Genomic DNA, 12,870 nt, shown 5'->3' with positions numbered 1-12,870 from the left:
GACAGCTGCAGGAATGTCCGGCGTCTGCCGCTCCTCATTTGCTGCCCCGTGCCGGATCAGCCTCTCATTTCCCAGTACATTTATGGTAAGACCACGACCAAATGTTTATATTTACATAAGGACAGCAGCAGGCAAAACATTCCTGTGCTGCAGAGCTGTGTGTGTGTGTGTGTGTGTGTGTGTATGTGTGTGTGTGTGATGACAGCCTCCAGTTACCCCTCCTCCCAATACTGTGTTCACTTTACCCCCACAGTCTACCTACAGCAAGACCTCACAAATAAAGTGGCATACACCCAGCAGCATAAAGGCCTCCATGATGACATTGTGATTGATAAGGGAAGTGCAGACAGTGGAGTGGACATGCAACATGAATATACACTGAGTGTACAAAACATTAAGGACACCTGCTCCTTCATTTATATTTGAGTCATTTAGCAGATGCTCTTATCCCTAGTGACTTACAGTAGTGAGTGCATACATTTGACATACTTTTTTGTACTGGTCCCCAATGGGAATTGAACCCACAACCCTGGCGCTGTAACCGAGCCACGCGGGACACCCCAGTATATTTCCATGACATAGCCTGACCAGGTGAATCCAGGTGATAGCTATGATCCCTTATTGATGTCACTTGTTAAATCCACTTTAATCGGTGTAGATCAGGGGAGGAGACTTTTGATTTTTAAGCCTTGAGACAATTGAGACATTGATTGTGTATGTATGCTACTCAAGAGGGTGACTGGGCAAGACAAAAGATTTAAGTGCCTTTGAACAGGGTATGGTAGTAGGTGCCAGGAGCACCGCTTGTGTCACGAACTGCAACGCGGCTGGGTTTTTCACTCTCAACAGTTTCCCGTGTGTATCAAAAATGGTCCACCACCCAAAGGACATCCAGCCAACTTGACACAACTGTGGGAAGCACTGGAGTCAACATGGGCCAGCATCCCTGTGGAACGCTTTCGACACCTTGTAGAGTCCATGCCCCGACGAATTGAGGCAGTTCTGAGGGCAAAAGGGGGTGAAACTCAATATTAGAAAAGTGTTCCTAATGTTTTGTACACTCAGTGTATGACAACACATAAAACTAATCAACTAAACAGACACAGAGACAGTTAGATGACTTAAAATACACAATCATAAACCACACAGACACAAACTAAAATTCTATCCATATATCCACTGTAGAGGTTTTCAGTAGGGCAGCTAGGACAATGACAGTGGCTTGGCTGGGGACTCAGCTCTGGGTTAAACTCAGCTCCTGACAGATGGGATTGAGCAGCATGTGGGAGCGAGCGGCTCTGTCAGTCATACTCCTGTGGAGACGTGTGTCTCTGTGAAGGGCAGGTAGGACTCTCATCTTTTAACTCTCAGTTAGTCGACTCTGCCTCGACCTCGCCTCAGGACTGGAGGGATGTTACTGTTTCTAATTCATATACATGATCAGTTTGATGACTCATTACATGTATTTAACACTATTAGCACGTAGTATTTTCACTCTTAATTAACGTGAAATGGTATTTATGAACATTTGCAATAATTGAATGGAGGTTAGAATGGGAGTCTCCTCTCTAAACAAAACAATCAATCAAATGTATTTATAATACCTTTTAACATCAGCAGAGTGCTTATACAGAAACCCAACTTAAAACCCCAAAGAGCAAGCGTTGCAGATGTAAATGGTGGTTAGGAAAACCTCCCTAGAAGAGCAGGAACCTAGGGAGAAACCCAAAGAGAATCCATGCTCTGAGGGGTGGCCAGTCTTCTTCTGGCTGTGCCCGGTGGAGATTAACATGGCCATTAAGGCCAGAACGTTCTTCAAGATATTCAAACATTCATAGATGACCAGCAGGGTCAAATAATAATCACAGTGGTTCTAGAGGGTTCAACAGGTCAGCACCTCAGGAGTAAATGTCAGTTGGCTTTTCATAGCTGAGCATTCAGAGGTCGAGAGAGAGAGAGAGAAAGAATTTACCAAAAAACAGAGCAAACTAGAATGCTATTTGGCCCTAAACAGAGAGTACTTGGTGTCAGAATACCTGACCACAGTGACTGATGCAAAATTAAGGAAATCTTTGACTATGTACTCAGTGAGCATAGCCTTGCTATTCAGAAAGGTCGCAGATGGCAGACCTGGCTCTCAAGAGAAGACATGCTATGTGCACACTGCCCACAAAATGAGGTGGAAACTGAGCTGCCAAATGTATGACCATATTAGAGACACATATTTCCCTCAAATTACACAGACCCACAAAGAATTCGAAAACAAATCTAATTTTGATAAACTCCCATATCTATTGGGTGAAATACCACAGTGTGCCATCACAGCAGCAAGATTTGTGACCTGTTTCCACAAGAAAAGGGCTACTAGTGAAGAACAAACACCATTGTAAATACAACCTATATTTATGTTTATTTATTTTCCCTTTTGTACTTGAACTATTTGCACATCATTACAATACTGTATAAATACACAATATGACTTTTGAAATGTCTTTATTATTTTGGAACTTTTGTAAGTGTAATATTTACTGTACATTTTTTATTGTTTATTTCACTTTTGTTTATTATCTATTTCACTTGCTTTGGCAATGTACAGTGCCTTGTAAAAGTATTCATCCCCCTTGGCGTTCTTCCAATTTTGTTGCATTACAACCTGTCATTTAAATGGATTTTTATTTAGATTTAATGTAATGGACATACAGAAAATAGTCCAAATTGGTGAAGTGAAATTTAAAAAAATACCTGTTTAAAACAAACAAAACAAAAATACGGAAAAGTGGTGCGTGCATATTTATTCACATACTTTGTTATGAAGCCCCTAAATAAGATCTGGTGCAACCAATTACCTTCAGAAGTCACACAATTAGTTAGATTGCACACAGGTGGGCTTTATTTAAGTATCAACTGATCTGTCACATGATCTCAGTATACAGTGCCTTGCGAAAGTATTCGGCCCCCTTGAACTTTGCGACCTTTTGCCACATTTCAGGCTTCAAACATAAAGATATAAAACTGTATTTTTTTGTGAAGAATCAACAACAAGTGGGACACAATCATGAAGTGGAATGACATTTATTGGATATTTCAAACTTTTTTAACAAATCAAAAACTGAAAAATTGGGCGTGCAAAATTATTCAGCCCCCTTAAGTTAATACTTTGTAGTGCCACCTTTTGCTGCGATTACAGCTGTAAGTCGCTTGGGGTATGTCTCTATCAGTTTTGCACATCGAGAGACTGAAATTTTTCCCATTCCTCCTTGCAAAACAGCTCGAGCTCAGTGAGGTTGGATGGAGAGCATTTGTGAACAGCAGTTTTCAGTTCTTTCCACAGATTCTCGATTGGATTCAGGTCTGGACTTTGACTTGGCCATTCTAACACCTGGATATGTTTATTTTTGAACCATTCCATTGTAGATTTTGTTTTATGTTTTGGATCATTGTCTTGTTGGAAGACAAATCTCTGTCCCAGTCTCAGGTCTTTTGCAGACTCCATCAGGTTTTCTTCCAGAATGGTCCTGTATTTGGCTCCATCCATCTTCCCATCAATTTTAACCATCTTCCCTGTCCCTGCTGAAGAAAAGCAGGTCCAAACCATGATGCTGCCACCACCATGTTTGACAGTGGGGATGGTGTGTTCAGGGTGATGAGCTGTGTTGCTTTTACGCCAAACATAATGTTTTGCATTGTTGCCAAAAAGTTCAATTTTGGTTTCATCTGACCAGAGCACCTTCTTCCACATGTTTGGTGTGTCTCCCAGGTGGCTTGTGGCAAACTTTAAACAACACTTTTTATGGATATCTTTAAGAAATGTCTTTCTTCTTGCCACTCTTCCATAAAGGCCAGATTTGTGCAATATACGACTGATTGTTGTCCTATGGACAGAGTCTCCCACCTCAGCTGTAGATCTCTGCAGTTCATCCAGAGTGATCATGGGCCTCTTGGCTGCATCTCTGATCAGTCTTCTCCTTGTATGAGCTGAAAGTTTAGAGGGACGGCCAGGTCTTGGTAGATTTGCAGTGGTCTGATACTCCTTCCATTTCAATATTATCGCTTGCACAGTGCTCCTTGGGATGTTTAAAGCTTGGGAAATCTTTTTGTATCCAAATCCGGCTTTAAACTTCTTCACAACAGTATCTCGGACCTGCCTGGTGTGTTCCTTGTTCTTCATGATGCTCTCTGCGCTTTTAACGGACCTCTGAGACTATCACAGTGCAGGTGCATTTATACGGAGACTTGATTACACACAGGTGGATTGTATTTATCATCATTAGTCATTTAGGTCAACATTGGATCATTCAGAGATCCTCACTGAACGTCTGGAGAGAGTTTTCTGCACTGAAAGTAAAGGGGCTGAATAATTTTGCACGCCCAATTTTTCAGTTTTTGATTTGTTAAAAAAGTTTGAAATATCCAATAAATGTCATTCCACTTCATGATTGTGTCCCACTTGTTGTTGATTCTTCACAAAAAAAATACAGTTTTATATCTTTATGTTTGAAGCCTGAAATGTGGCAAAAGGTCGCAAAGTTCAAGGGGGCCGAATACTTTCGCAAGGCACTGTATATACACCTGTTCTGAATGGCTCCAGAGTCTGCAACACCACTAAGCAAGGGGCACCACCAAGCAAGCAGCACCATGAAGACCATGGAGCTCTTCAAACAGGTCAGGGACAAAGTTGTGGAGAAGTATAGATCAGGGTTGGGTTATAAAAAAATCGTAAACTTTGAACATCCCACGGAGCACCATTAAATCCATTATTAAAAAATGGAAAGAATATGGCACCACAACAAACCTGCCAAGAGAGGGCCGCCCACCAAAACTCATGGACCAGGCAAGGAGGGAATTAATCAGAGAGGCAACAAAGAGACCAAAGATAACCCTGAAGGAGCTGCAAAGATCCACAGCGGAGATTGGAGTATCTGGCCATAGGACCAATTTAAGCCGTCCACTCCACAGAGCTGGGATTTACGGAAGAGTGTCCAGAAAAAAGCCATTGCTTAAAGAAAAGAATAAGCAAACACGTTTGGTGTTCGCGAAAAGGCATGTGGGAGACTCCCCAAATATAAGGAAGAAGGTACTCTGGTCAGATGAGACTAAAATGTAGCTTTTTGGCCATCAAGGAAAATGCTATGTCTGGTGCAAATCTAACACCTTTCATCACCCCGAGAACACTATCCCCACATTAAAGTATGGTGGTGGCAGCATCATGTTGTGGGGATGATTTCATCGGGACTGTGAAACTGGTCAGAATTGAAGGAATAATGTATTTTTTCATTTTACCTTTATTTAACTAGGCTAGTCAGTTAAGAACAAATTCTTATTTTCAATGACGGCCTAGGAACAGTGGGTTAACTGCCTGTTCAGGGGCAGAACGACAGATTTGTACCTTGTCAGCTCGGGGATTTGAACTTGCAACCTTCCGGTCACTAGTCCAACGCTCTAAAGCACTCGGCTGCCGCTGGCCCTAAATACAGGGACATTTTTGAGGGAAACCTGTTTCAGTTTTCCAGAGATTAGAGACTGGGACGGAGGTTCACCGTCCAACTGGACAATGACCATAAGCATACTGCTAGAGCAACACTTGAGTGGTTAAAGGGGAAACATTTAAATGCCTTGGAATGGCCTAGTCAAAGCCCAGACCTCAATCCAATTGAGAATCTTTGGTATGACTTAAAGATTGCCGTACACCAGCAGAACCCATCCAACTTGAAGGAGCTGGGGCTGTTTTGCCTTGAAGAATGGGCAAAAGTCCCAATGGCTTGATGTGCCAAGCTTATAGAGACATACTCTAAGTGACTTTCAGCTGTAATTGCTGCAAAAGGTGTCTCTACAAAGTATTGACTTTGGGGGGGTGAATAGTTATGCACGCTCAAGTTTTCTGTTTTTTTTGTCTTATTTCTTGTTTGTTTCACAATAAAACATATTTTGTATCTTCAAAGTGGTGGGCATGTTGTGTAAATCAAATGATACAACCCCCCAAAAAATCTATTTTAATTCCAGGTTGTGAGGCAACAAAAAAGGAAAAATGCCAAGGGGGGTGAATACTGTCGCAAGCCACTGAACACATGTTTCCCATGCCAATAAAGCCCTTAAATTGACATTTTATTAAATAGAACATTGAATTGAATTGAGAGAGACTGTAGTGTGTCTGTGTAGGGAAAACAATGTTTAATATGTTAACTCTAGAAATACAAATCTAGATGTGTCGATGGAGAGGATAAAACGAACATCAGTGGAAAACGTTCGCACTTTGATGTTAGACAGGTAGTCAAAGCAGATAATTATCTAAGCCACTGTGGTTACCGTCATTACATTAGGGCAGTGACACATAGCCCGGTAAAGGATTTTATAGATGTAAACTGTGAGTATGACCACCAACATAACAACCATGAGCTGACATGGACATGGAGAGGTAAGACATGTATAGACTGTTACAGACAGACAGACAGATTCTAAGTGGCTATCTATCAGACACAGATGAGAGGCCCTCCCTTACAAGGGAGCTCTGTCAACTCAGACAGCACTCTTTCCTCCTTTTCCCTCCCTCCTTCCCTATCTCTTCATTCTGCCATCTCTCCTCCTCTGGTCTCAAAAGTGCAGCCATGTGCAGATGTGGTGTAGGGGGTGAAGGCAGGGCCATAGCAAATACACAGGAGAAATACACAGGACAATACACAGTACAAATACACAGGACAACACACAGGCCAATACACAGGAGAAATACAGATATGTACGTGCACATTCACAGCAACTATTACACACAAACATTGTAGAACTGCATGCCCACACGCACCGTACAGTCATTGCCACGCACATCCCACATACACACACACATGCACACGCACCCTCACTTACGCACACACACAATAGCTTGCGTATTAAGGTGACTCTGTGCCTCTGGGGCTTTCAAATTAAGCTAAGTGAATGATGTTTCACTGTTTGGCCAAGAGGTCGTAAGGCAGAATGAGGGAGTATGGGACGGGTTCAAGTCCGGGCTCTGGCTGGGCCACTCAAGGACATTCAGAGACTTGTCCATAAGCCACTCCTGCATTGTTTTGGCTGTGTGCTTAGGGTCGTTGTACTGTTGGAAGGTGAACCTTTGCCCCAGTCTAAGGCCCTGAGCACTCTGGATCAGGTTTTAAGGATCTCTCTGTACGTTATTCCATTCATCTTTGCCTTCATCCTGACTAGTCTCCCTGAAAAACATCCCCACAGCATGATGCTGCCACCACCATGCTTCATCGTCGGGATGGTGCCAGATTTCCTCCGGACATGACACTTGACATTCAGGCCAAAGAGTTCAATCTTGGTTTCATCATACCAGATAATCTTGTGTCTCCTGGTCTGAGAGTCTTTAGGTGCCTTTTGGCAAACTCCAAGTTGGCTGTCGTGCATTTTACTGAGGAGTGGCTTCTGTCTGGCCACTCTACCATAAAGGCCTAATTGTTGGAGTGTTGCTGGAAGGTTCTTCCATCTCCACAGAGGAACTCTGGAGCTTTGTCAGAGTAACCATCGAGTTCTTGGTCACCTCCTTGACCAAGGACCTTCTCCCCGGATTGCTCAGTTTGGCCAGGCGGCCAGCTCTAGGAAGTCTTGGTGGTTCCAAACTTCTTCCATTTAAGAATGATGGTGGTCACTGTGTTCTTGGGGACCTTCAATGCTGCATACATTTGTTGATACCCTTCCCCAGATCTGTGCCTTGACATAATCCTGTCTCTGAGCTCTATGGACAAATTCCTTCAACCTCATGGCTTGGCTTTTGCTCTGACATGCATTGTCAACTGTGGTACCTTATATAGACAGGTGTGTGCCTTTCCAAATCATGTCCAATCAATTGAATTTACCACAAATTTACCAGAAATGGACCACAAAAGGTCAAGGATACTCAATGCACCTGAGCTCAATTCCGAGTCTCAGAGCAAAGGGTTTGAATACTTATGTAAATAAGGTACTTTTGTTTTTTGTTTAGATTTGCAAACAAATCTAAAAAACATGGTTCACTTTGTCATTATGGGGTATTGTGTATAGATTAAGATTTAAAAAATAACATTTTAGAATAAGGCTGTACTGTAAAAAATGTGGAAAATGTCAAGGGGTCTGAATACTTTCCGAAGGCACTGTGCTTATCACCAAAGAAAGCCACAACACCAACACCAACCTGGAATGCCAGGTAAAGGAAAGGTCACCACACCAAAATCAAATAAGGAATATTCTAAAGTTCACGACAAAAAGCCTTTTACTGCTCTCTCTGATGGCTCTGTTTTGTCATGAGAAAGTGACTAACCCTAGATTGTAAAAAATACTATTAATCCTACATTCACATGGTGAAAACAATGTAATACATTTTTGCGTGAATTTTACATTATATCATTCTGTAAAAAGATGAATGTGCTGTACAAGAATGAGATAATAAGAAAACATGCAAAAATGGTACTGACCTGGTGAAGTCTTCCTCCCCCAGCATGTGACGGGGGTCTGGGGAGTACCTGGAGGGCGTGACCTGGGGGGGCTGGCTGTAGACAGGCTTGGGCTCCATAGCTCCCATGTAGGCCATGCCTGAGTTGTGGCTGACGTGGTTGTCCACCATGGTGGGGAAGGCTGGAGGGAGGGCGGGGAGGGCCAGACCAGTAGATGGAAAGGAGGGATGATTAAAACAGTGGTCCACTGAAGGCCTGCCAGGACGGATCAACTCATACCACTATCATACATGTGACGATGCCTGTTTATGGCCCATAAAATACAGTATTCTCTCTACATTAGATTAGTCAGTGTGGGTAGTGTCTATACCTGAGTCCCCAGATTTACATTCCATCATGGGGGGCTACAGTACTTATAACCCATGGGGGGCTACAGTACTTATAACCCATGGGGGGCTACAGTACTTATAACCCATGGGGGGCTACAGTACTTATAACCCATGGGGGGCTACAGTACTTATAACCCATGGGGGGCTACAGTACTTATAACCCATGGGGGGCGACAGTACTTATAACCCATGGGGGGCTACAGTACTTATAACCCATGGGGGGCTACAGTCCTTTTAACCCATGGGGGGCTACAGTACTTTTAACCTATGGGGGGGCTACAGGACTTACAACCCATGGGGGGCTACAGTACTTATAACCCATGGGGGGCTACAGTCCTTTTAACCCATGGGGGCTACAGTACTTTTAACCTATGGGGGCTACAGTACTTATAACCCATGGCTTTAAAAATCAACTATAGATCATCTGACTATACTGTAGAACACAAGTGTCAATATCATTCCACGGAGCGCCGTGTGTCTGCGGGTTTTCGCTCCTCCCTTGTGCTTGATGGATGAATTAAGGTCACGAATTAGTAAGGAACTCCCCACACCTGGTTGTCTGGGTTTAATTGAAAGGAAAAAACAAAAACCTGCAGACACTAGGCCCTCCATGGAATGAGTTTGACACCCCTGCTGTAGACAAGACTGTCAGAGCTGCTTTAAGTCCGTATGAAGGGCTTGCCCAAACCATGGCAACCATACATACTAAACAACAACCTACTATGCATTCGGAAAGTTTTCAGACCCGTTGACCGTTTCCTCATTTTGTTACGTTACAGCCTATTCTAAAATGTTTGTTTTTTTAATCCTCATCAATCTACACACAATAGCGCATAATGACAAAGCAAAGACAGTTTAAAAAAAATGTTTTTTGCAAATAATTCAAAATAAAAAACAGAATAACCTTATTTACATAAGTATTCAGACGCTTTGCTATGAGACTCGAAATTGAGCTCAGGTGCATCTTGTTTCCATTGATCATCCTTGAGATGTTTCAACAACATGATTGGAGTCCACCTGTGGTAAATTAAATTGATTGAACATGATTTGGAAAGGCACACACCTGTCTGTATAAAGTACCACAGTTGACAGTGCATGTCAGAGCAAAACCAAGCCATGAGGTCGAAGGAATTTGTCCATAGAGCTCAGAGACAGGATTGTGTCGAGGCACAGATCTGGGAAGGGTATCAAAAAATGTATACATGTATACAAAATGTATACAAAAAAAATATATTGGAGGTTCCCATGAACACAGTGGCCTCCATCATTCTTAAATGGAAGAAGTTTGGAACCACCAAGACTCTTCCAAGAGCTGGCCGCCCGGCCAAACTGAGCAATCAGGGGAGAAAGGCCTTTTTCAGGGAGGTGACCAAGAACCCAATGGTAACTCTGACAGAGCTCCAGAGTTCCTCTGTGGAGGTGGGAGAACCTTACAGAAGGACAATCATCTCTGCAGCACTCCACCAATCAGGCCTTTATGGCAGAGGGGCCAGACGGAAGCCACTCCTCAGTAAAAGGCACATGACAGCCCACTTGGAGTTTGCCAAAAGGCACCTAAAGACTCTCAGACCATAAGACACAAGATTCTCTTTGGCCTGAATGCCAAGTGTCACGTCTGTAGGAAACCTGGCACCATTCCTACCGTGAAGCATGGTGGTGGAAGAATCATGCTGTGGGAATAATTTTTCAGGCGGAAGTTACTGGGAGACTAGTCAGGATCGAGGGAAAGATGAACAGAGCAAAGTACAGAGAGATTCTTGATGAAAACCTGCTCCAGTGCACTCATGACCTCAGTCTGGGGCGAAGGTTCACCTTCCAACAGGACAATGACCCTAAGCTAACAGCCAAGACAACGCAGCAGTGGCTTCGGGACAAGTCTCTGAATGTCCTTGAGTAGCCCAGCCAAAGCCTGGACTTGAACCCGATCGAACATCTCTGGAGAGACCTGAAAATAGCTGTGCCGCGACGCTCCCCATCCACCTGACAGCCTGAGAGGATCTGAAGAGAAGAATGTGAGAAACTACCCAAATACAGGTGTGCTAAGCTTGTAGCGTCATAGCCAAGAAGAGGCTGCAATCGCTGCCAAAGGTGCTTCAACAAAGTACTGAGTAAAGGGTCTGAATACTTATATAAATTTAATATTTCTGTTTTTTTTAAATAAACTGTATATAAATGTGCACACATTTCTAAAAACCTATTTTTGCTTTGTCCTTTATGGGTTATTGTGTGTAGACTGATGAGGGAAACAATTTAATACATTTTAGAATAAAGCTGTAACGTAACAGAATGTGGAAAAAGTCAAGGGGTCTGAATACTTTTTGAATGCACTGTATACAGTCCTTTTCTTGAGGGGGTGGATCAGATTTAATAATTCAAATAGATTGCGGCTTCTATCAATGTAATTATCTGCATCATTTCCAATTCCCCATATATATTTTTGGTAAATATATACTGTATATTATTTTAAATATATACAGTACCAGTCAAAGGTTTGGACACACCTACTCAGTCAAGGGTTTTTCTTCATTTTAAAATCAAAATATATGTTATATTTGAGATTCTTAAAAGTAGCCACATTCTGCCTTGATGACAGCTTTGCACACTCTTGGCATTCTCTCAACCAGCTTCATGAGGTAGTCACCTGGAATGCATTTCAATTAACAGGTGTGCCTTGTTAAAAGTTAATTTGCAGAATTTCTTTCCTTTTTAATGTGTTTGAGCCAATCATTTGTGTTGTGACAAGGTAAGAGTGGTATACAGAAGATAGCCCTGTTTGGTAAAATACCACGTCCATATTACGGCAAGAACAGCTCAAATAAGCAAAGAGAAACGACAGTCCATCATTACTTTAAGACATGAAGGTCAGTCAATACGGAACATTTCAAGAACTTTAAAGTTTCTTCAAGTGCAGTCGCAAAAATCATCAAGCGCTATAACGAAACTGGCTCTCATGAGGACCGCCACAGGAAAAGAAGACCCAGATTTACCTCTGCTGCAAAGGATAAGTTCACCAGAGTTACCAGCCTCAGAAATTGCAGCCCAAATAAATATTTCACAGAGTTCAAGTAACAGACACATCTCAACATCAACTGTTCAGAGGAGACTGCGAGAATCAGGCCTTCGTGGTTGATTTGCTGCAAAGAAACCACCACTAAAGCACACCAATAAGAAGAAGAGACATGCTTGGGCCAAGAAACACGAACAATGGACATTAGACCAGTGGAAATCTGTCCTTTGGTCTGATAAGTCCAAATATGACATTTATGGTTCCAACTGCCGTGTCCTTGTGAGACGCAGAGTAGGTGAACAAATGATCTCCGCATGTGTGGTTCCCACCGTGAATCATGGAGGAGGTGGTGTGATGGTGTGGGGGTGCTTTGCCGGTGACACTGTAAGTGATGTACTGTATTGAGAATAAACGAGTTGGACAGCAGTTGAAGGAAAAGCAGCCAACAAGTGCTCAGCATATGTAGGAACTCCTTCAAGACTGTTGGAAAAGCATTCCAGGTGAAGCTGGTTGAAAGAATGCCAAGAGTGTTCAAAGCTGACATCAAGGCAAAGGGTGGCTGCTTTGAAGAATCTCAAATATAAAATATATTTGGATTTGTTTAACACTTTTTGGTTACTACATGATTCAATATGTGTTTTTTCATAGTTTTGATGTCTTCACTATATTCTACAATGTAGAAATAAGTAAAAATGAAGAAATACCCTTGAAATAGTAGGTGTGTCCAAACTTTTGACTGGTACTATATATATATATACACACAAATATAACATATAATATTTTTTATGTATTTTCCTTTATTATTTTCCCCTAACCCTACCACCCCTCCCCTAATTGGAGTAAACTAATGGACAACCATACTTAGGTTTCTACTTCCAACTTATACACACTACATACATTTTACGGACACAGTATATTTAAATTTGTTTATTTTGTTCGTTTTAATATACAGTCCTACTGTACAGGCCCTTTGATAATAAACCACTGGTTGACATGCATATTGTTTGGTGCCATACAGGATACCTGTAATAATTACATATTGTCAAGTACAGGTGTG

At 42.2% G+C, this 12,870-nt stretch overlaps 1 protein-coding gene across 6 annotated transcripts in view; it reads right to left on the bottom strand.

Annotated features, from left to right (window-relative positions):
* The window catches only part of LOC118363439 (disks large homolog 3-like), a 144,470-nt gene that overhangs the window by 36,163 nt on the left and 95,437 nt on the right, over positions 1-12,870 (bottom strand). For all 6 annotated transcript variants that reach the window (XM_052488324.1, XM_052488325.1, XM_052488323.1 and 3 more), the window contains one exon: positions 8,439-8,598. In XM_052488324.1, the coding sequence (XP_052344284.1) occupies positions 8,439-8,598 (160 nt within the window). The remainder of the gene's footprint in view (positions 1-8,438; positions 8,599-12,870) is intronic.

Source organism: Oncorhynchus keta, chromosome 30, assembly GCF_023373465.1.
Source record: "Oncorhynchus keta strain PuntledgeMale-10-30-2019 chromosome 30, Oket_V2, whole genome shotgun sequence".
NCBI lineage: Eukaryota > Metazoa > Chordata > Actinopteri > Salmoniformes > Salmonidae > Oncorhynchus > Oncorhynchus keta.
This window is presented reverse-complemented; position numbering and strand designations above follow the sequence as displayed.